Source organism: Leptopilina boulardi, unplaced genomic scaffold (assembly GCF_019393585.1).
Source record: "Leptopilina boulardi isolate dan_hultmark-lab unplaced genomic scaffold, ZJU_Lbou_2.1 LbouV2_122, whole genome shotgun sequence".
Classification (NCBI taxonomy): Eukaryota; Metazoa; Arthropoda; class Insecta; order Hymenoptera; family Figitidae; genus Leptopilina; species Leptopilina boulardi.
Genome location: NW_026137666.1, coordinates 1,736,496 through 1,762,865, shown reverse-complemented (window position 1 = coordinate 1,762,865; position 26,370 = coordinate 1,736,496). Strand labels below are relative to the sequence as shown.

The window sequence follows — 26,370 nt, the reverse complement described above, 5'->3', positions numbered from 1 at the left end:
TTGTTAATATAATTTTCAATTTACCGAATAATCATTTCTCATAATTATAATTGTAGAGTAAGAATCCGTCAGAAATATCCCGATTTGCAAGGGGTTAATAATTAATAATTAGAAAATTTAGAAATTATGTGAAATGGCAATTCGGTGAAATGAAAATTATATAAAATAGCAAATCGTAACTTTTAAAAATAGAAAATATATAAATTTGACAAATTACATTTTAGAACAAATAATTGTTCGAAAAAATATTTATTATACAAAATGGTAATTCGAAGAAAAAAAATTATAAACAATGGTATGTAATTATGTAAAATCAAAAATAGTATAAACAGGTTTTTGGAAAAATAAAAATTATGAAAAATACCAATTCGCTACAACAATAATTATGAGAAATGATTATTCGGTAAATTGAAAATTATAAAAAATGGTCTTTCGAAGTTAAAAAATTCTGTCAAATAATAATTCGAAAGTATTTTTATTATATAATCTGACGATTCGAATTCAAAAAATTATAGTCAATTCCTTTTAGAAAAAACGATTTTCGAGAAAATAAAAATTCGAAAAAACAAAATTGGGGTTTAATCATGCGCCTCGTCAAATAATAATTATAGTGCGAAACTAACTTAAAATTTTGTTTGTAGCAGACCTATTGTTTTTCGGGACTAGTGTATAATTGACTGAATAACAATTAAAGCTGTATGTAACAGCGAACCCTTTAACCTCTTAACTGCTGATGACGACAATTTTGTGCGTCAAATCTTCGTCATCGCAGTTAAGGGGTTAATTTATTAACTTTAATTTTAAATGCTTACCGAATAATCAGCGACTGAAACATCATTAAATGGACCTTGACACAGACAGATGAATCCTTCAAAAATGCTTTTCGTTCGTAATCTTGATTTTTTTGGACCTTCTTCTAAAGTTAAATTATCAACAACTTCATATTTATCTTCATCTAGCATCTTTTGATTTTTCAAACTATCATTCACCCAATCTATGGTAACTATCCATTTTCCATAAGCAATTCCTTGTAAATATTTTAAAGTTTTTTCTGTAGTATTTCGCTGTCCAATGACTTTAACGATTACATGTGTGACGGTAGAATTAAATGTGCTGATAAAATTTGCATTAACTAATTCAGACAGTTGTCTTACCATTTGAATTTGTGAACTTGACAAACCACTACAAACAAAAGTTAATTTTTCTTTTTTTTGAAAAAAATTTTCTGTGGTTGATTCCTTACATAGAGTGCCACAATTTTGAAATTCAGATGATGTTCCAACATTTAAAGAAGTTGTAAGCATTCGTGAATTATCTCCTAATTTTAAAACTTTTGGTGTACTGTGATAAAGAGGACACGATTTTCTTTTAACTCCTGTTTGGGGAGATGGTTTCTTCTTCTCAAATGTATTTATTTCGAAGTCATGATCTGATAAAGATTTTTGTGAACTTCTTAAATCAACATCATTTGCGTCAAATGTTGAGATTGATTGTTTAATATTATCGGGAAACCGAGATGGTTTCTTCTTCTCAAATGTATTTATTTCGAAGTCATGATCTGATAAAGATTTTTGTGAACTTCTTAAATCAACAGCATTTGCATCAAATGTTGAAATTGATTGTTTAATATTATCGGGAAACAGAGATGCACATTTTTCTTGGCAAGTTTTTACTCCAAAAAGTTGCTTCTCAAAATCCTCAAGCATCATTTGTTCTTCCGAAACATTCATTGATAAATTCGACAGATTCAACAAATCTGCTTTTTCAGAAACATAAGATACATCTTTATCATAAGGCTGTGTTTGTTTTTTTTCTTTTTTATTTTTGTTTGTTTCATTAGTTAAAGAATCATTTTGATTGAATTTATCATTAAAAGTGAAAAGTTGCGAAAGTTCTGCTACGCTTGAATTTTGTATTTTTTTAACAAGAGAAGAAGTTTCTTGCTTCTCGATATTTCTCGCACGATTGCTTGTAATTATTTGTTGGGTGATTAATTCTTGACTAACATTTTGATCTGTTTTGTCTTGTGTAAGAAGCATCAAGTCCGATTTCAATTGCATAGAAGTTTCTTCATTTCTCGTTACAGCATTTACACAAGATTTTCTTCGAATATCTTTAGACTTTTCAATAACGTCTGCAAAGAAATGACTCGCAAGATCCTCCGATTCCGGACTGAGCGAATTAGTCTGAAAAGACTTAATTGTATGAGCAGGTGGTTTTTCAAATGGCTGGTTAAGAGAGCATGGGATAATTGAACTACTGTCTGAGTTTTGTGGGAATTTTTCACTATCATTTTTTTCTTTCATTATTTCAGTCTCTACTGAAATAATATTTTCCGTGAAATGGGGTAAATTTTCTAATTCTTTAAATTGTTCCGTATTAATATCAAGATCAGATTCATCTAAAATTTTTTTATATTTTTCACTTTGATGGAATTTAGATTCTTCTTGAGAATTATTAACTTCATTTCTTGAATTTAGAAATTCTCTTTTTTCTTCAGGTGTATCAATTGAAAGGTGCTTTAACTGTGAATCATTTTGAGGTGGAATTAAGTCTAATTTTTTCAATTCAACGGCATGAGAACTTTGAATGTTATCATTTACTTTTGAAACGTCTAGACTTAAATCTTTTAACTGGGAATCATTTTGAGGAAATACTAATTCCAACGTTTCCATTTCAACAGGGTGAAAATTTTGTATACTATCGTTTACTTTTGAGATGTCTGTACTTAAATTTTCTTTTGTTTTACTAATACCAGAATCAGATAAGTTTGTAACACAAAAATTTGTTTTAAGATCTTTGGAACGCTGAACTAAAATAGGAATTGAATTATCCTTCCCCTTATCTTCATTCTGAATTTTACTTAATTTACTAATATAATAAAAAGGAATTTGTTTTTGCTTTCTAAACATTCTGCCTAGTTTCTTAAATGGTACAAGCTTATGAGTCTCCGGGCATTTTATGATTCCATCCAGTTTACTTCTTGTTGCAATTACGTTTTCAAACTGTTGATCTTGAAAAGAGTGTCTCTCAGAGTCTTTTGCTAAAGTCAAACTCTGCGGCTGTAAAATTTTAGCAGAATTGGATTTTTTATTCCTGCTATTATCATCTTTAGCTGTAAATTTATTAATTTCTTCTGAACAGTTAATTTCACCTATACCATTAAAAGAACTGTTAGAACTATGTTCAGGGACAAAGACATTTTTTGTAAAATTGTTTTCAAAATTAACGTTATGGGAATTATTCATTCCTTCATATTTTTTAGGCTTTATAATTATATGAGAGTTTTTTACATTCGATTTACTAACATTTGTTAACTGACTGTTCCTTGTGTTACATATATCCAAGCACTTCATTTTATTACAACTTTTTGTACCCTGAATTTTTAAAGTCTTCGTTAACATATTTTTATCAGTAGACTCACTGTCGAGAGTGGAAGCTTCATAATCAGCAACTGCAATTTAGAAAAAAGTAATAAATAGTTTTTTAATATTGCAGGCATACAATAATTATACAGGTATATTTTTTAATTTACTTATAATTCGATAACTTAATAAATTATTCTTTTAATCTTCTGTCATTCGTAACAAATTTTGTAATGCAGTTATGATATGTATTTTAACCCTTTAATGTTCCAAGTCTTATTTTAAAGGTAATTTTCTACAGAATAAGAATTACCTGTAAACACTAACTTATTTTTTTTTTTCAAAAATTGATGAACCTGAAACAGAAACCAAAAAAATGCGATTTATTTATACCAAAAACCGTTTTGAAAAATATATTGAACATGATATCACGTAGATATTTTAAGGAAATCACATAAAATAAAATTGTTCGAAATTAAAAAATTATTTTTTTGTTCAAAAAATGACATCAATTTTTTACATTTTTTTGGTTCAACTTTGAAGGCCTGCAATTTTTAAGAAAAAAATTATACGTTGGTGCTTATAATTAATTTTTATTCTGTAGAAAATTATCTTTAAAATAAGCTTTGGAACATTAGAAAGTGTTGATTACTTTAAAAGTAATTCAAATTTACACAAAATCTCTTATGTATTCCCACGAAGCACAATATTTTTCTATAAGCTTCCCTTGAGCATAAACATCAGATTTGTAAACTTCAGGTGAGGCTAAGGTGAGTTGCGAATGTCTGCTATTCAGCAAGATAACACTGTAAACTGATGGTAAGCTAAGCTTAAGGTTGTGGTGATTTTAAAAAAGTAACTTTGCTGTAAAGTTTCAAGTAAGCTTGCCGCCATCTTATGTGAAGCTTACATAAAAATTAATAAATATTAAGGTATTTTTCATGCTCATTACAGGCATTCTTAAAAAAATTATATTTCCTTTTCAAGAATTAGAAAATTTTTTTTATTATATTTTTTGAAAGAAAACATGTCATTTTTTAAATAAAATATTTCTAATTTTAAAAAATTGTTTATTTACACACATTTTTAGGTAATCAACATTTTTTCTCATATCGCTATTACAAATTTGTTTAAAAATGATTCAATTTTTGTTTACTATGGATTATTTTCTGCAAAAACATATTAACGGTATGGAGACAAAAGTTCCAAACTGAAAGTTTCAAGAAAGAAGTTCCAAAATCAAAGAATCCAAAATAAACTTGACCACAATTTGGATTATTGCGGAACGATTCCGGATTTCATAGTAAACAAAGGATTATTTCCGGCCTTGACCAGACTAATCCCTTAATCGATAGCTTCATGCAACCTGACTAACTCGGGATTAGCTTGTACTAATTCTAGTTTCGCATCTTTATACTTAAACCGCATTGCTTTCAAACATAGTCGGACTTATTCCGGATGACCTGAACTTGACCATAATTCGGAGTATTTCGGAATAATTGCGGACTTTGTAGTAAAAAAAACAAATTACTTCCGTACCTGACCAGACAAATCTCTTATTCTATAGTTGCATACAATAGGACTAACTCCGGATTAGGTTGTACTAATTCCGGAATCGCACCTTATACTTAAATCATATAGATTTTAGTTTTAACCGGACTTATTCAGGATAACATAAACTTGATCATAAATCGGATTATTTTGCAAAAATTCCGGATTTAAAAGTAAAAAATCCGATTATTTTTGTACTTGACAGGATTAAAATCGAATTGTTATGGACTGATTTCATATAAGTTTCGGACTACTTTGGACTTATTTCATATTTGTCTTTTTGTCCGCATTAATTTCGGAATATTTCATATCATTTTTGGATTGTTTTCGTACAATCTACATAGATTTAGTCTGTTTCAAAATTTGAATTCGATTGAGTCTGGTTTTATCCGACATTCTGTATGTATTAAATCCGCAATTAGTGCGCAACAATCTAGATTTAGTTAGGTTTTGCTGTTTTTATTATAGTTTCTACTCATGCCACCAGGTGCAATTCTCTCACAGTTGAGATGAGTCTCAAGTTCTATAAGAACTGTTCACTGTCGGCGTAGAAGACATGTAACCTTCTGACCAATTGTCACTACTTTTGTTAATATTTCGGAATGTGGAATTAATCCGAAACAGTCCGGTTTCTATTATCTTGAATTAGTCCGGTTATGTCCGAAATTAGTATTATTTGTGTCACTAGTAAATCGGGTCTAATCCGAAATTTGATCGGACTGACTTCGGATTAGACCTAATTAATTCCGGATTCACTAGTTAATCAAATCGGTAAAATTTCCGATTTAGCAGGACTAATTCAGGATGACAGAAACTTGACAAAAAAACGGATCTTTCAGACTAATTCTAAGTTAGTCTGTAAACAGTCTGGAATTTTTATCAGGGTATTGATTTCAGTTTTAACCGGACTTATTCTGGATGAAAAAAACCTGATCATATGTTGGATTATTTCGGAATTGTTCCGGATTTACTAGTAAAAAATAACAGATTAGTTACAGATTTACCAGACTAATCTCAGATTCACTTGTTGCGTACAATCGGACTAATTCCGGATTAGATCAAACAATATTTGTATTCACCAGGTATTCATAAACAGTATTGTTTTCTGACTTAACCGGAACAATTCCGGGTGACAAAAACCTGACCACAAACCGCATTGTTTTGGACTAATCGCGGATTAGTTCGAAATCAGTCCGATAATTTAACCAGGGATTTGTATAATTTTACCAAAAAATTTCATAAATCAATTTTAACCTCAATGTTCTGGAGGTTAGACATTCATATAATGCAAAATGCTATTAATATTTATTTAATCGATCTGATAACGAACGAGTATGGGGACTTGGGATTAAAGGTCTTGATTTCATAAAAAATAAACACAGCACGATTCCAAAATAACAAAATTACTATATTCTAGAAATAAGATAAAGTTAACATAAAGAAAATGAGTTCGCACTAATTACACACATCGCACCTTTATCGTTTATAATTACGTTCCGATTAGTACCGTCGCTCAGCGTTCTCTGTCTTCATTCCGCAGGCATTACTATAATCGTAATTCATCGGTTTATTTCGTACCTTTCCGAATTTCGCACACATTCCTTCATACTCACACACAAAATTACTTTTCAAATGATCGTTCGTTATCATTCGGCCATCCTTATGAAACATTCGTCCTCGAATGCAGTTTTAATTTTAATAAATACATGTATTCTATTCTGAAAATTTTTCGAACATTATTACAAATTTGAATTTTATTTTTACAAACAAAATTTTGCATTCTCAACTAATTATACTGAAAAATAATTGATTTTTTTTTTCAAATATTCTTTCATTCACTCTTCATCACTTTCATAATTCTCCTCGTCTTCAACATTTGACGGTTTCCACACTTTTAATTGCTGTGCATGTGCAGTAGCAGCGTATCGCCTTCCTAAGGAATTAATTGTAAATCTGCAATACCATATGTATCGCTTGAAAAAACTTTAGTGATAATTAATGGACCACGAAATTTCGGTTGAAGTTTGGTCGATTCTCCCGTTGGAGTTACATAATTTCGCATGCAAACAATTTCCCCGATATGGAATTTTGGTAAAATATTTCGATTTTTGTCGTAGCGCTCTTTATATTTCTTTTGTTCAAGTGAGATGCATTGCAACGCTTTTTCTTGAAGTTTCGCCGGTTCAACATATCTTTCCTCGTCATCGTGTACAGTGAGAATACGCAATGCATCTTCATCATGTCGATTAACAAAACCGTATAACAATTCGAAGGGACTTTTTCCCGTTGTTTTATTAATACAAGAGTTGAGATCTCGCTGCACTTTTTTCAAGTGTTTGTCCCAATCTTTACCTGAATTGCTTTCAATATTCGCTTGTATCGCTGGTACTAACGTACCATTTGTGCGTTCGACTAAACCATTGGCCTGTGGATGCCGTGAGGAGTTTAGCGTGTGATGTATACCATGTTTTTCACAAAATTCCGCGAGAAGATTAGAAGTAAAGCACGTACCGCGGTCTGAAATAATATTAATAGGTGCTCCGAAATCGAGAACAAAATCTTCCAAACTCCTCACCACATTCACGGCTTTGGTATCACGTACAGCATACAACATGACAAATCGTGTTAAAGTATCTGTCAACGCAAGTACATATGTATTTCGTTTCTGAGTCGTGACATACGGTCCCGAGTGATCAATATGAACTCTGGCAAACGGTCTCGAGGCAGGTTTTATGGGATGTAATTCCCCACTTTGAGGACCTGTTTTGTTTTTACTCAAAATACACTGAATGCAATTTTTGACGTGCTGACGTACATATCGTGTCATTCCAGTGAAATAGTAAAATTCGCGCATTTTCGTAACTGTTTGATCGACACCCATATGACTTTGCAAATCGTGAAAACGGATTGTTAAACCTTTACGCAAGGAGTCTGGCACAACAAACAATTTTTTATTTCCTTCAACTTTATACAAAATTGAATTTTTCAACTCGTAATCATTAACTTCAGATTGTTCGTGTTTCGAACGTTCTTTTAGAGGTTTTGATAAAATTTCTCTCTTGCGTTTAAGTTTCTCATCCGTATATTGAAAAACCAAAATTTCTTGATCGCGCGTGACTAAACTAAAAATGCCCGATTTCGATTCAATTTTCTCCGCGTCTCACATTCTTCTACCGGCGCACGACTTAAAGCGTCTACATGAGCCAATTTCGTACCCGGTCGATGTACAATATCAAACGAGTATTCCGACAATTTGTTTGCCCACCGAACTAATTGCTGACTTTTTGTTTTATTCGAATTTAAATAAATCGTCGCATTACAATCTGTAACCACAGTAAAATGTACATTAATTAACCAGATTCGCAATCTCGTAATCGCCCAAACTACTGTCCACAGTTCTAATTTGCTCGAATGATAATTTTTTTCTACTTCGTCAGTCTTGCGACTTATCGCGTAAACCAAGTGCAAAACGCCTTTTTCGTCTTTTTGCATGAGCATCGCTGCTAATCCTCGAGAACTTGCATCCGTATGCAATTCTGTTGGACGTGAAAGTCGAAAGGGTTGGACAATCGGTTCTTTCGCTAATAAATCAATAACTTTACGAAAAGCATTTTCTTGATTTTCCGTCCACTTAAAAACTCGATCTTTTTTCAACAAATCGTATAAAGGGGTTACAATTTCGGAAAATTTGAAAATAAAGGGTCGCAAAAAATTTACTAGTCCCAAAAACTGTCGAACTTCAGTCGTGTTTGTCGGTCTCGGGAAATCAATTATGGAACGTAATTTATTTTTGCCGGGTTGTATTCCTTTTGCCGAAATTTCGAAACCTAAAAATGAAATTTCCGATTGTAAAAAATAACATTTATGAATATTAATCGTTAAACCTGCATTGACCAAAGCTTGCATAACTTTAATGAATCGCTCCTTCAAGGTCTTCCAATCTTTCACTGCAATCATTATGTCATCGAGAAAAAACACGATATCATCTTTTCGATAAGGGCCAAGAACGCGTTCCATTAGTTTTGAAAAAAAGGGAGCGTTCATTAAACCGAATACCATTCGTGTAAATTCACCGGTATCGTCGGCTGTGATAAATGCAGTTTTTGCTCGCGCTTCTTTTGCCAAAGGGACTTGCATATACCCCATTGCTAAATCTAATATTATAAAAAGTTCACTATCACCAACTTTCGATAACTGTTCATCAATATTAGGTAGCGGAAAATGTATTCGTATCGTTTGTTTATTTAAACCTCTATAGTCTACTACTACTCTAGGTTCTCCGTTTTTTTTATCAATTACAAAAGCGGGACTCGCGTAAGAAGAAAGTGTATCCGTAACTATTCCGAGTCTACGGTATTCTGTCAAAACTTTTTTGGTTTTTTCGCGATCTACGTCACTTACAAAAAACGGTTTTCTCCATACAGGTTTGCTATTTGGAATTTCATCGATTGTCATTTCGATCAAATTCGTACAACCGAGTTCGCTTATGTTTTTCGCTACTTCATTTCTGTATTTATTTAAAATACTTACAAGTTCGTCGATTACATTTTGCGGTTGATTCGCGCCGATGTGTAATTCCTCCGCGGTGATTGGATCCTTCGTCGACTCGTTCGTTGACTGTTTCGCTGACTCTTCGATTGACTCTTTGGCTGACTGCTCACTGCTCAGCTCTGGTAGGGGGGGGGAATTGGCACTGAGGGGATAATCCCTCGTTGTTGCAATTGTCGAGTTTTCTTGCTGAGGTTAAGCACTGGCACTGTTATAATTTCTCCTTTGCTTAATACTTCGATAAAATTTATTGTGCGCGGTGGTAATTCAACTCTTTTTACCACTTCCCAATCGTCACCTTTACACTCGATCACTAGTGCGTTATTTAATCTAGCGAATTTACTGTATTCGAATTTCAATTCGTTTTTGATTTTACGATAATCCACATATTCAGAGTCCGTAAACGTTCGACCAATTAACACGTCAACTGACTGATAATCATCAGGCACAATTATTAACCTGATATCATTCACTGTAACTTCATCCACTGTGACATTTGTACAAATATATCCAGGGCTTTCGGTAACAAAATGTTGGGGACCAAAACTTTTGAGTACGACATTTTGCATATTCACATTAAATCCGAATTTTATCACTCGCGATGCTTTCATGGTGCACTCTGCGGCTCCAGGATCGATCAAGGCCATCACTGCATTCCCACCAATGTGAATTTCTTTAACGTATTTATTCACGGTTGCATCTGTTTCGGGTTTCGAAATAGTTTTGACATCTGCTTTTAGTGATGGTGTTTGGTTGCAATGACGTTGAGTATGTCCTATATTGTTGCATTTGGTGCACTTTAATTCTTGCTTGGGTTTGGGGCAATCCTTTCAAATATGGCCAAATAAGTTGCAGTTATAACATTTTAGTTGTCCTTCACTGTTGCGAACTGGAGGTCTCTTATCTGGATTTTTGTTACTAGAAGATATCGCTTGAGATGTTTCGGAATTTTCACTTGGGGTTGAAGTGCGTGGAAATGGTTTCTTAGTGTTATCTATTTTTTTATCTCGTGCGTTTTTAATTCTTTCAGAACGTTGCGAATACAATTGTTCGTATTCCAACATATCATGAATCAAGGTGTCTGCATCGGAATGTGAACGAGGTACCATGGCATTGCATAAATCACGGGACCATAATCCGATGAGTACTTGTTCCTTGATTTCTTTCATGTTTAATTTTAATTCTCGACATAATTTTATTTTGTTATAAAAGTACGTAGTTAACGATTCCTGCGGTCCTTGAACTCTTTCGGTCATATTTCTCTATAGTTGCGTTGTACTTAATGGGACAATAAAAGATTTGGTGAAAGCGTCGTAAAAGCTTCTCCAAGTTACGAGTTCTGCTTAGCGCAGTTTAAACCAATCTCGAGCTCCGTCTTTTAGATGTGTGCGTGCTTCTTCCAATACAAAAGTGTCAGGCCAATGATGAAGTGTTCTCATGCCTTCCAATGTTCGAAGCCATTCCTTTGCTTTGCTCGTTCCAATTTCCCCATGAAAATCTTCTATGCTCTTTGACAAGTCAGGCATGATGTGGTAATTCGGTATAGTGCGGTCATCGGGTTGTGCGCTGGCATTAGTTGCTGCTTGGACTGGATTGAGAGACAAAGCTCTATTACATAGTTGTATCAGCATTTGTTCTCGGCGTCTTCCTTCTTCCACAAGATTTCACATCCTCTGTTCCAAAGGAGCGTTGAGAGGGCAATTGGTAGGGGCATTTGGAGGGGCATCGGTGTTCACGTACGGCAAAGGAGGTGGTTGATTCGTAGTGTTTCGCGTATTTTCGGGTACAAACGGTCCGGGAAGACCATTCTGGGGGTCGTAGATTGTTTGAAGAATATCTCGACGCACGCGCAAGTTACTTTGCTCGTTTCACAAAAGGGGATTATCATTATGGCGGGATTGGATTTATTCCGAAGGTCCAGATCTCACATCGGCATGACCCTCATTTTGAATCCTCGGCGTCCATGGTCCTCGATCTCGTCCTCTGCCACCCACGGAATTCCCTCTTGGTTGAATCTCCGACGGATTCACTCCCGGGGTTTGCTGCATTTGCGTTGCAAAATCCTCGAACTGGTCAAAGGGAACGTTCGTAGGATAATTCAATCCTCCTTCCGCCATTTTCCCTCGTCAAGAGTCGTTGAATGATGCGTACTTGGAACCACTATAAAACCCACGCCGTAGCCATTTTGATTTTCACCGAATAAATCGATTTCCGCACTTTTTGCACTGTTTTAACGCAAATTTTTCGCGCTTTTAAACGAAAAAATTTTTGCTTTTCAAACCACGACATTCATAATCATGAAAAAGACCTTTAGTATCCCACTTCTGATCTGATAACGAACGAGTATGGGGACTTGGGATTAAAGGTCTTGATTTCATAAAAAATAAACACAGCACGATTCCAAAATAACAAAATTACTATATTCTAGAAATAAGATAAAGTTAACATAAAGAAAATGAGTTCGCACTAATTACACACATCGCACCTTTATCGTTTATAATTACGTTCCGATTAGTACCGTCGCTCAGCGTTCTCTGTCTTCATTCCACATGCATTACTATAATCGTAATTCATCGGTTTATTTCGTACCTTTCCGAATTTCGCACACATTCCTTCATACTCACACACAAAATTACTTTTCAAATGATCGTTCGTTATCAGTTATTGGATGTTCATTTTGACTTTTTTACATCGACTACTTCCAAAAATAGACTTTACTTAATTAAAGTAACATTCTTGGTTTGTCAATTACTATTATTTAAATGATCGACGACTTTACCCCGCATTTCAGGGAAAAGTCGGCGATAATAAAAGGGCGTATGACAATTTTTCTGAAAAATAAATAAAAATTTTTATGTAATAATATTAAAGAAGAGGAATGAAACGTTATATATTAAAAGTATTAAAATTGTATTTTATGTTTTTCTCATAGTTTTTTAAGAAAAACTTAAAAAAAATCGCCGACTTTACCCCATTTTACGGTAATTAAAAAAAAATTTTTATTCTTGAAAGGAAAATATTATTTTCTTATGAATACCTATAATTAACAAGAGAACTATCTTTAACTATAAAGTTTTGAACTGAAGATTTCAAGTAGTTGTTGTATAGAGCTAATAAGTGTAAATAAATTAAAGTGTTAATGGAAAAATAACCTTTGTCTAAGACAAAACGATAGTAGTCATTGTATGTGTCAAAGTTCTTAAATATTTTAAAATAATGGTGTATCTTTACATACTCCAATCTTCCGTATATTAGAAAAGAAAAAAATCATCAAAAAATATAAAAGTTTAACCCCCTCCCATTTCACTAATTTTTCATAAAATTCAAAAATATTTGCTGTTAAATTACTAACGTACAGGAGAGGCGCATGAATATTCACCAATTGATATATAACAGAATTGTCATTAAGGGGGGAATCTATTGTAAAATTTTTTACAATTTTATTTGCTTCAATAATTAGTTTACTATCTGTAGAATATGATCCTACATTACTAATCTATATTTAGATGTATGAATGTCTATAGTAAACATAAGTTTAGCACTTCAGATGCTACCAAATGCAGTTAACTATGAGCACGAGATCCCTCTATTCTTTCGGTTTCTTGTCAATATAATTTTATTAATTGTCATTAGCAGGCACCATAAGCAAGTGATAGTAAATGTTTGTTTTAGTGCAATAGTTATTTTCGAATACATCACGTCTTCAAGGCAATAGTTAAAACTTTACTTTTATGTATCGAAAACTTTATACGCGTTTTTCTCGAAACGTGTTTTTTCGCGTGCTGTGCAATGTAACTAGCCAATTTTTAACCGATTTTAATCAAACTTACCACAAATCTTCTTTATCATACTGGCTATTGCATGAGGAGCTCCTTTTTAAAAAAAATTTTTTTAATTGTTTTTGAACATTGTTTATAAAAAAATTGATTTTTTTTCAAAATGGTCCCAAATTTTCAAAAAAAATTATTTTTTAGTTTTTTCTTCGTCATGCAAAGCGTATTTGCGTATTTTGACTGTAAAAATTTTGATTTTGCTTCGTCGTAGGAAGCTTTATAGTGATAACAATTTTCGAACTTCTTAAAATCAATTATTTTAATAAATTTTTTACTAATATAGTTATATTTCGACATGAGGAACAAATATCCGGATGTATGTGTGGATGAGTGTGTGTATGGCACCGCTTCTTGTGTACAAATTATCTCAAACAAATGTTGACGGATCGCCCTGAAATTTTGCATGCTAATTCTACTTACTAATACCAAAAATCAGACACAAGGATTTCCAAAAATATCCACACAATTTTTTAGGGACCATTTTTTTAAAAAGTTTAAAATACATTTTTTGATAAAAAAGATTATAAAAATGTCACTTTATTTATTTTAAAACATATTCTTTGCGTTAAAACGAATTTTTTAACCTATATTAAGTTCATATTTTACCTAAATTTAAAGATAAAATAATTATTTTTTAATTTTCAAAAAATTTAATTTTTTAAGTGATATACCTTTCGTCTCGCACCTTTTTCCTCAGTCTTCTTCCGACTCGTCTAGAGGTGCTTCTCTGACAATTGAAAGCGACTCACTCCTGGCTACCTGGTTCTCAGTAGAGGTGCGTCTCTCTGAACACCAGAGCCTTTCTCACTTCCTAGAAGGAGCTGTAGACGCTCCTGCGGAACAGTAACACCCTTCGCCTTCCTTCCTCCTGGTGAACCGGACTTCCTATGGGCGCTTCCGTGGAAGACAAAGATGATGCACTAGTTCGATTCCCCATCTCGAGGCGCTTCTCGGGTGGAGGAGACACCTAGTGAATATTACTTTGCACTAGCTTCGCGTCGGGCATGAATATTGGAACCGAATCCAATATCTAGCTTCTTCCCGATTGCGAATAATAATCGACCTAGCGTGCACGACCCTAGTATCTGTCCGTACCGTCGTCTAGGTGGTAAATTCTAGAAAGTACCCCACGTGAAAGTAATATGCGTCGTCCTGACCAACATCTTCGCGAACGTGGTAAATATGTTTAAATCCGCTTTATTCTGGAATAATGACGAGCGTGATCGGAGCTCAGCGAACGCTCCTCTAGAATAGCTAGTTCTTTCATCTTTATGTTTTCTAAAGATTAGTATTTTACTTGCATTGTATAGATTCTTTCGTTCTTACATTATTTTATGTAATAATTCATTTTGTATATTTTATTATTCTTTTATTTAAACAATATATTCTCTTTCGAAGGTTTAAATAAAGACTCGTCAATGACTACACCTCTCCTCTATATCATAGTAAGAAATAGTTCCGAAATTAATCGAAACATATATGGCGCTTCACGCCATCTACCAAGATTTAAAGTAACTACTCAAAATAGGTACCCGGAGTTCATCCGGCGAGCAAATCCTTTGTCAAATAAACTCAGATCATTACAAAGTAAATGCATTTACTTGAGGTACTTCACTTGAAACAAGACGATATTTTCTTATTGGAAAAAATTTATTTTCTTGAGTCAAGTATTTTTGAGCATTGAGCAATGTTCTTGAAATAAGAAAATATGAGTTTCATACAAGTAAATATATTTTACTGTTTCAAGCGAACTGTTTTACTGCGTCAAGAACCGAAAAAGTATTCAGTCAAGAATATTATTTTCTCATGTCAAGTGATTTACGTTGAGTATTTTATTTTCTTGGGTCAAATCGTTTTGTTGTTTCCTTCAAAACAACTTTTTACTTAATCTAACACTCATAGTCTTGATCCAAGAAAATAGAAAGATTAATAGAAGTAGATACTTGTTTCAACTTGATTAAAAAAAAATGTTTGAATTAAACATTAATAAATCCAAGTATTTAATATACTTGAAGCATTTTCATATTATATTTTTTCAAGAAAATTTAATTTCTAGAAATAATATTATATTATCTTAAATGAAATAATTTATTTTTTCAGTTGAAATAGTGATATAATCTTGAATCAAATCATGCTTTTGTTTCCTTGAAAATATTTTTTATTTAATTCAACGCTAATATAGTCTTGAGTCAAGAAAATGCGAATATTAATATAAGTAAATACTTGTTTTAACTTGATTAACGCATAGTTCTTGAATTAAGAATTTAGTATTTGGCAGAAGTAAATATGTTATTATCGCAACCCAATATTTTATTTTCCCGAAGTACCAAAAAGTATTCAATAAAGAATATTATGTTCTTAAGCAAAATAATAAAATATTGTCTGAAGAATTTTCATTTCTTGAATCAAATTGTTTTATTCATTTGCTTTAAATTAATTTTTTACTCAGTACAAATCCTGTATTCTTGATCCAAGAAAATATTTCTACCCAAATGGATATGAAACTTAAATAGGAGTTTTTGAAATTCGTCAAATGAGTCAGGATGGCATAGTGGTCTACGTTACTGCTTCTGGTGCGCGCAACCCGGGTTCAGTTCCTCGGACCGTGAAAAATTTTCATTCAAGGTATACTTGTTTTAATTGTGTTAAGTATTAATTAAATATAAATATGTATGTAAAATAAACATTATTTAAATAAATAATAAAAAATATGAATGTTAATAATAATAAAGAAGTTGTAAATTCAGATGTTCATTACATGATCATTTTGCATCCTCTTTACGATCAGCAAAAAAATTTGCTTCCTTGTGGAGAAAGCAGTAACATTGAAATAAACATACAAAAATAATATAATAATATAAACATTACAGTACCTATACATTTGAGTAAAAATTAAAGAATTAATGGAAGTTAAAAAATCAAAAATTAATATTTTAACCGAAATTTCTAAATATCAATGAAAAATAATATATAATTTATAATTATTTACAATTATATCGATTCGTTTTAATGCAAGGAACACAATTATTTTACGTTTAAACTTGAATTTAAATAAATATACAATTTTTCAGTTAAAATGTGTATTTTCTATTTTTTAACTTTCATTAATTTATTAAATTTACCTCAAATGTAAATTTTATATATACCAATCGATTCGTTTTCATGTAAGGAATACAATTATTTCATCTATAAACTTAAATTTAAATAATCACAAAATTTTATAGCCAAAATGTGAATTTTTGATTTTTTAATTTTCATTAATTCTTTAAATTTAAATTAAAACTATACTTTATTTATACTGATCGATTTGTTTTGACGTAAGGAATACGATTTTATTATATATAACCTTAAATTTTTCTATTTAAAAATTTTTTCGATTAAAAAAAAATTTTTGAAAAAAGACGATAAATTTTTTTTTTGGTATTTTTTAAAATCCTTTGGTCAGATTTGAGATATTAATATGATAAATGAGCCTACCAAATTTTATCTAAATCCATTAAAACCTGTTAAAGTTATCTTCTAAACAAAAAAGGAATCCACACACACACATACATACATCCGAACAATTGATCAGGATCTCATATCACATGTTTCTATATAGAGAAAAATTTGTTTCCGACACTTTGAAAATTTTTACAAACGAAATAAAAATGTTTGACTTATGAATTAGACATGGTGGGATAAGGAAGGGGTGTAGGAGGGGGGGTAATTCAAGTAATTATTTGCTTCTATTGGAAAAATATTTTTTTGATTTAATATATATATGGCTCATTTCATTTAAATTGTCATATTCAGCTTCCAGAAAAGTTGAGTTGGAAAATTTTAATTTTAAGGTTGAAACTAATTTTTTTATACAGTTTAACATGTTAAATTAACAAAATAAATAGTGGTCACAAAATTAAAGTCATATATTTCTTATGGCAGACGATTTCTTTTTGGCAGAAATCGTCATATCTTATAAAAAAATTTTCTGTCAATTTTTGATAAAATAATAATACTAAATATAATTCTATTTGACTGGTGATAAGTATACTGAGGTTTTTGGGGTCGCTGAATCCGAATTTGAAGTCAGATTTAAAATATTCAAAATGGCGGACCCAAAATGGCGACCATGAAAATTTAAAAGTTGATTCGATTCGCATGAAACTCGCTACTTAGGGGTTTTTTGGGTCGCTAGTTACGAATATGACGTCAGATTTTCAAAATTTAAAATGGTGGATCCAATATGGCGACTTAATAAGGCGGATAATTTTAAGACTGATGCGATTCGGTCGAAATTTGTTTCTCGGGGGTTTTCGGGGTCGCTGAATTTCGAATTTGATGACAGATAAACCTAAAAATCATAAATACGATGAAATCAAATTTTTTTGGAAGCTCTGTTTGAAACCTTATTAGGCCTATAAAGTGATTTTTAACTGGACTGCGAAGGAGTTAAAAAATTATATAGGAAAAATGCAAAATTTATGTCCTGCACACTCATGACATAAATTAATGAGAAATAAAAAAATAAAATTTTTTATACAAATTTTTCGATAAAAATTTTTATTGGATACAATTATTTTTTTTAAACAACAACAATATTAAAACTTTTTAATTTTTAGGGTTCCGTACCCGAAGGGGGAACCCTATTAATGAGACTAGAGGGCTTTTGCTGAAATTTGGTATACATATGTATTTTGGCGTGTAGATTACAGGAAAAATATAGCGAATCTCATAGGAATTGATTATCATAGCGTTGTCAAGGAAAAACCATGAATTTTTACGAAAAATCCCTGAAAATGACTATGTACCCCCCTTCTGGTTGCCACATCTTTTTACATAGAGAGCTCAAATTTGGTACACTTATGTATTTTTACGTGAAAATAAAAGGAAAAATATAGCGAACATGATTCGGATCAATTTACATAGCGTTGTCAAGGAAAAATCAAAAATTTTGAAAAAAAGCGTTTAATTCACCTAGCGCACACACTATTTGACCAAGACAGTTCATATTTGGTATACTTACGTATTTTTGCGTGTAGATTACAGGAAAAATATAGCAAGCACGATTGGAGTTGATGATCATATTGTTTTTAAGGAAAACTCATATTTTTAGAAAAAATCATGGATTTTTCGAATAAAAAAAGAAGAAAATTTTATCCTAAGAGATCCAAATTTATACTTTTTTACGTATTTTTACGTGTAGATTATAGAAAAAATATAGCGAGAACGATTCGGGTTGATTATCATAGCGTTTTCAAGGAAAAACTGATAATTTTCGTTTAAAATCATGAATTTTCCTCAAAAACCGAGGAAAATTTTATCTAAAGAGTTTCAAATATACACTGCGACCCGAGTTTAGCGAAATCTCGGAAACGGCAACAATAGGATGGTAATTAAGCGGTAAGCGTAAGATGCTCCGACTCGAGCAGGAGCGTAGAAGTAAGGCAACACGGTTCCTTCTAGTTGAAAATGAGTACCAAGCGGAGACGTTTGTCTGGGAGGTACAAGGTTCTTTAATCTTTAATTTTAAATAAAAAATTTGTTAAATTATAAAAGCTTATTTATATACATGTATACAAATTTTATTTTTGTTTTCACTCCCAGCAAATTTATAAATTTACTTTATGAAAATCTTAATTTTAATATTTGCTCTCAATGTTATATTTGATGAAATTTATATTATTTAATTTCAAATAAATTTAAAATTTATAAGGCAAATGGTGAGTTTTTCCCCTTTCTTGTCTGATGTCAGTACAATTATTTGAATTTTTATTAAAAGTAATTTTAAGTATTACTTATTACTGTTTATAATTATAATAAAATCTAAAAATTAAAATATAATTATAATAATTATTGCAATAAAAATATTATGTATTATAAGATGAAGAATTTTCAAAAAAAGAGTTTAAGGATTTCGTATTTCAAGTAGTTCGTACGGCCCTGATTGCTGACGCCGATTTCAGGAAATCTCATTACTGAGTTTAGCGAACGACCCACCAAACCTGCCGCTAAACTCAGGTCGCAGTGTATACACTTTTACGTAATTTTGCGTGTAGATTACAAAAAAAATATAGCGAGAACGATTGAAGTTGATTATTATAGCGTTTTCAAGGAAAAACTGATAATTTTCGATAAAAATCATGATTTTTAATTGAGTTTTTTCAAAACATACAATTTTTTTAAAAAGTGGACTTTTTCCTTCCCTATCGAAAATTCCGACATCGGAACATAGATTGTAGCCTACATCTAAAACGTTATCTAAATTCATATAGGAAACTATATCGGGAACCATATAGGATGCTATATCGGAAACTATACAGGAATCGATGTTGGAAATTGGGACAGGCAAAGATGTATTTTCCCATATAGTTTCCGATATGGTTTCTACCCAGTTGAAAATTCCGACCTCGTTTACGACGTCGTATTCTAAGTAGTTTGCGACGTAGTAAACGACGTAGAAAACGACATAGTAGCAAACTACGTCGTTTACTACGTCGTTTACGATGTTGCAAAAATTATTTTAATATTATTTATTTAGTAATTTAGTAAGTCCAATATCCAATATTAAAAATTTTAATAATAATTTAAAAAATCAATAATTTAAAAAAAATTTATTTTTATTATTTTTTAATAATTATTATTATTATTTTATTTTTAATATTTAAATTAAAATAAAAAAATGGTCATCAAAATATTAGTGAAACCATTTCTTCCAAAAAAGAATTTGTCTCAAATCCAATAAAGGAGAGACATCGGGCAGAAAAAAATTTCGACAAAAAAAAAATTTTCGATCACTGCTTATATACCAATCTAATGGCACCTCAACTGCGAGAAACAGTTATGATGTTCGCCCTCCCTGTGGCGTTGAGCGAACTTAAGTCCAGAGCTGAGCCATCAGCGCAGCGCGGAAACATTTGAAAAATTTGATTTTATTAGATATTTTATTTTATTTTAAATATGACAAATAATTAACTTAATAAATAATTAATGTCATAAATAATTATTAATAACATAATGTCATACTTAATAATTCGTTAATTAATTATTTTTAATGAAAATTTGACAAAAAAAAATTTGTTGGACAAAAAAAATATTACCATTAAAAAATAATTTTTTTGTTAAATTTTCGTAGTAAAAAAAATTTTTTCAAGACAATTATTTGTGACCTAAAAAACTATCACGATGAGAATATAATTAACAAAAAAAATTACTCGTAGCACAGAAAAAATTTCACCATGAGAAAATAATTTTTTTAAAATTTTATTTGTAAAAAATTTATTGGTAACTCAAAAAAAAAATATCACGATGAGAAAATAATTTTTTGTCAAATTTTCTCTGTAAATAAATTAATTAACTAAATAACGTACCGTAAAACGGGGTTATTTCGCTCATTGCGGGTAAATTCGCTCACCCACTTTTATGCTTTATTTCAGCTTTAAAATAAAGTTTAATACATTTATTACCAGGTTAAATTTTCGTAGTAAAAAAATTAATTAACTAATTATTAAGCTAACTAGCAAAATTAAACGCGCGCAAGCGCGCCAAATTGAGGATTTAATTATTTGTTATAAAGAAATTAAAGATTAATATTATTAATAATAATTTAATTTATTAGAATATTATAACATATTAAATGATAATAATGAAAATTATATGTTTACAGGCCTCGGATTATACGACTTTTTCCGACTTTTTTCAAAAATACGACTTTTATCGACTTATTTTAATAAAATGCGACATTTTTTTTACATTTGAAAAAAATGTAAATAAAATACATTTTTTTTGTATAAAATGTAGATCTTCTTCAGATCTTCTTCAATTCAATTATTTAACAAATGAACTAAAATGATTCTTCACTAAATTAATTATTTTTAATAATTTTAATTAAATACATCACAAATTCAATTATATCAAAATTATTTGTCAATTAAAATTTTTATGAAATTTAACAATTGTTTATAATTTAAAAAAAATATCAGAATAAAATTGAATTATTTTTTAAAAATTTCAATTAAAAAAAAAATAAAATTTAATTATTACCCGAAATTTTAATTCAAAATCAATTAAAATTCAATAATTATCCAAAATTTTCAATTTAAAATTTAATTATTTACCAAGTTTTCAATTTAAAATGAAATAAAATTCAATTATTTTCTAAAATTTCTATTCAAAATTAATTATTTATCCAAATTTTCAATCAAAAATGAACTTAAATTAAATTATTATCCAAAATTTCAATTAAAATTCAATTATTTCCCAAAATTTTCAATTCAAAATGAACTGAAATTCAATTATTTTCCAAATTTAAAATCAAATAAAATTTCATTATTCTCAAAAATTTGAATTCAAAATTAATTGAATTTTCAATAATTTGAATTTAAAAGCATCTAAAATTTCTAAAATTTTCCATCGAAATTTTTTTTTTTTTTTGAAATTTAATAATTTCAATTATAACTCTAAGGAAATTCAATTATTTTTAACTATTTTAATAATATTCTTTGAAAATTCAACTATCTGAAACCATTTTTCAATTAAAAATGATTTTCAAATTATTGTATTTTGTCCGCATTTTCTAATAAATTTTTAGTGAAATCATCTAAAATTTTAATTACAAAACACTTAAAGTTTCAATTAATTTCAAAAATCTCAATTTTAAATCTTTGAAAATTCAATTAAATTTAAAAAATGTTTTCCAAAAATTGTTTGATAAATTATTTTTAGTTCTGTAAAATTTAATAATTGTTTGACAATTAACAATATCTTTTAAAATTTAATTATTTCTAAAAATTTCAACTTTAACCCTTCGAAAAGGATTATTATTAAAAAAAAAAAATTTTATTTAAAAATCTGTAAAACATTTTTGTTAAAATGAAAAACAAATCCACTTTTTTTTTAATATAAATCGACTAAAACGACTGTTTTGGGTCTTTAAGTTGATTCGAGGCCTGTGTTTTTATAATTAATATTTAATAGGTAATCGTTGGCCCCTGGTACCTTAAAAATAAATTTTTTTCAAATTACTATCTTGTACGAAATTTCCTGGCGCATCTTTTTTCTCATCATAAATTTTTTGTATTTGTATACAATTCTGAATCAATATACAATTTTTGAATTAATATACAACTTTAAAAAAAATTTCGTTGGTAAACGTTGTGTACTTCAGCTTCGTGAATTGAATTTTCGAATTTGGAATTTTAAAGAAACTTATTCCGAAATTTGGAAACACAATTATACAACTTTGGCAAAAATGAGAAAAAGAATTGGGTAAGAATTCCTGAAGTGGCCCCCTAATATTTTTTGTGTAATAGAAAAAAGTGATACCCACATATTTTGGTAGTCCATGATGTCACTAAGAAACCCCTAAAACGATTTTTCAAAATTCGAATTTTTTCATAAGTTATAAACAATTAAACTTTTCTGCAACGTTTTGGAAAAAATTCTGTATCTTGAAATTGGCCGAACCGATTTTAATAAAAATTGGTTTGGAGAAAGATTAAGATACGTACTTTTGATAAATAAATAAATTATGAATAAAAAGTATAATTTGTTTAAACAAATTATATTGATAATTTTTAACTTTATAAATTAACAATGTTCTCAGTCGATTTTTCCAATTTTTTTTATAGAATCATAAAAAGGGGCTTTTCACGATTCCATGACAAAAATAAAAAAGTGGGATTCTCAAAAACTTTAGAAGATACAGAATTTTTAGTCTTAACGCGCGCGAGTTTTCTGAGCAGCTCACGCATACGGCGCGGCACCTCCCGCGCGCCCCGCGCCAATCAAGACTCCATGAGAGTTCCCGATTATAATATTTTATTAACTCAATTAAACTAAACAGTTGTTTATATGTATTTTATTATTCATATCATTTTTGTTTATATTTAATAATTATTATTATTTATAAAATTTCTGTTTATAATAAGTTTCTGATTATTTAATTTTAATGATAAATTTTCAACGTTTTTTAATTGTTTTGTTTATGTATCAATGAATAATAAAATATATTATTGCGAATCCGTGTTTTATTTTTCTAGACCGCATTGTTTAACGTTTGCTGTCAAAATTTTAACAAATTTCACGTTTATGCGCACTGAATGAAAATTTGCGCGTTTTCACGTGAAAACAAAAGAATCGCGACAATCGTCTGGTCATTCACCTAACATGATAATTTCGTTTTTAGATCATAGTATTTTCTTTACGCAAATTTTCATTCAGTGCGCATAAACGTGAAATTTGTTAAAATTTTTTTTTTCCTTTACGCAAATTTTCATTCAGTGCGCATAAACGTGAAATTTGTTAAAATTTTGACAGCAAACGTTAAACAATGCGGTCTAGAAAAATAAAACACGGATTCGCAATAATATATTTTATTATTCATTGATACATAAACAAAACAATTAAAAAACGTTGAAAATTTATCATTAAAATTAAATAATCAGAAACTTATTATAAACAGAAATTTTATAAATAATAATAATTATTAAATATAAACAAAAATGATATGAATAATAAAATACATATAAACAACTGTTTAGTTTAATTGAGTTAATAAAATATTATAATCGGGAACTCTCATGGAGTCTTGATTGGCGCGGGGCGCGCGGGAGGTGCCGCGCCGTATGCGTGAGCTGCTCAGAAAACTCGCGCGCGTTAAGACTAAAAATTCTGTATCTTCTAAAGTTTTTGAGAATCCCACTTTTTTATTTTTGTCATGGAATCGTGAAAAGCCCCTTTTTATGATTCTATAAAAAAAATTGGAAAAATCGACTGAGAACATTGTTAATTTATAAAGTTAAAAATTATCAATATAATTTGTTTAAACAAATTATACTTTTTATTCATAATTTATTTATTTATCAAAAGTACGTATCTTAATCTTTCTCCAAACCAATTTTTATTAAAATCGGTTCGGCCAATTTCAAGATACAGAATTTTTTCCAAAACGTTGCAGAAAAGTTTAATTGTTTATAACTTATGAAAAAATTCGAATTTTGAAAAATCGTTTCAGGGGTTTCTTAGTGACATCATGGACTACCAAAATATGTGGGTATCACTTTTTTCTATTACACAAAAAATATTAGGGGGCCACTTCAGGAATTCTTACCCAATTGTGAAAATTTGACACGTCATAAGATTACTATTCAAAAAAACACGTGAAATCAGAAAAGGCCAACTTCAAGTTAGGACAGAAAGACAGACCAAACATTTTATTATTATATAATTATTTAATTAATTTTTTTTACAGAGAAATTTTGACAAAAAAAATTATTTTCTCATCGTGATATTTTATTTGTGCCACAAATAATTTTTTTACTGAGAAAATTTAAAAATAAGTAAATTTCTCATCGTAATATTTTTTTGTGCTACGTATAATTTTTTTGTTTATTTATTTATTTATTTAAGTACACGGGTTTTAAAAGAACCCTTGAAGTATAAAAAAAAAAAAATATAAAAGATATAATGAAAAAATGAAAAAATTAACGCACCAAAACACTCTCTTACAACAAATTGTCATTCTTTTGTGCGGTGAATAGTAAAATTTTTAAATTTGTTTTGAAGGAAATCAAAGAGATTCCAAAAAAATCTATACATTCACTATATGAATTGGCTTCTCTCATAATTCTGTCAAAAATAGAATGTAAACCATAATTTGTACGATGGAAGTCAACGACAAATGGTGGATGATACCTTAAAGATCTTGAGGGAGCCGAGAAATTGATACACTCTAATACAGCAGGACATTGAATAATGTTATTAATAATTTTAAATAAAAATAAAAGGTCGTTAAACAAAAAACGTGTCTCAATTTTTGGCAATCTCAGCTGTTCACGTAGTAAATCATAATTGTGCAAATGATAATCGAAATGTAAATTTAATTGCCTAGCTGCAAAACGCAAAAAACGATTTTGTACACGCTCAAGTCTTAAAACGTAAACGCTGTAATAAGGCGACCAAATTTGTGAAGCAAACATGATGGGTGACATGACAAACGCATAGTAGAGGCACTTTAACCTACTTGGATTTTTAAAATCATGCGAATTCCGTTTAATAAAATGGAGAGCCCCAATAGCCTTATTAACAACATTAGCCATGTGCTCATTAAAAGAGAGATCACTAGCCAGTGTTACCCCAAGGTCTCGCACACTTTCCACTCTTGAAAGGTTAATGCCGTCAATGTTATAATTGTATAGAAATTTATTGTCCTTCTTAGAAAAAGTTATAACAGAACATTTAGAAACATTCAAAAAAGTCTTATTAGTACTACACCAATTGCAAAGATTTTTCAAGTCTTTTTGCACTTTAAGACAGTCATCTTGACATTTTACAGATAAGAAAAATTTTAACCTTTGTTTGACACACTGGGGTACAAAATACCCCACGTTTTTCCATTCTTTTCAATTTTTCTCGAAATACCTCACGTTTTCCAATTTTTTAAAAATACTCACTTTAAATATTCTACTATATAACTTATATAGTTTTCAGAAGATGCCTCTCAAGAATATGTAAAAAAAAATTGAAGTAGATATATTTAATATTTTATTTTTCATGATGATTTTTGTCGATGGGGTACAAAAAACCCCAATGTGTCAAGTATGATACTCAGAAAAAGTGTGTCAAGTAAAGGTTAAATCATCTGCAAAAAGTAGAAACGAGCAATAATTGAATATTTCCTTAATATTATTTATTTGTATTAAATATAAAAGCGGACCAAGGTGCGATCCCTGAGGTACACCAGAAGAAGTCTGGAATGAGTTTGAATAGGCATCTCCAACACGCACAACCATCGATCTATCACATAAATAATTCTGAAGCCAATCAAGTAAATTTGAGTGTACGCCAAGTTGACGGAGCTTGCCAATAAGTAAAGAGTGATCTACCTTATCGAAGGCTTTCAAGAAATCAGTATATATTACATCAACTTGAAAACCTGATTCAATATTTAAAGTTAGATAATTAAAAAATATACTTAAATTAGTTTCCACTGATCTACCCTTGACAAAACCGTGCTGCTCATCAATCAAAACACTAGAAAGAGCGCGATACAATTCGTCAAAAACAATACTTTCTAACATTTTGGAAAAAACATT

The 26,370-nt window shown here is 30.1% G+C and overlaps 1 protein-coding gene across 4 annotated transcripts in view; it reads right to left on the bottom strand.

Annotated features, from left to right (window-relative positions):
* LOC127286718 (breast cancer type 1 susceptibility protein homolog) overlaps positions 1–26,370 on the bottom strand; it is a 167,545-nt gene that overhangs the window by 109,080 nt on the left and 32,095 nt on the right. For all 4 annotated transcript variants that reach the window (XR_007843783.1, XM_051313271.1, XM_051313265.1 and 1 more), the window contains one exon: positions 813–3,454. Coding sequence is in view for 3 of the 4 variants with exons in the window: in XM_051313271.1 (XP_051169228.1) it covers positions 813–3,454 (2,642 nt within the window). In the remaining variant the exon portion in view is untranslated. The remainder of the gene's footprint in view (positions 1–812; positions 3,455–26,370) is intronic.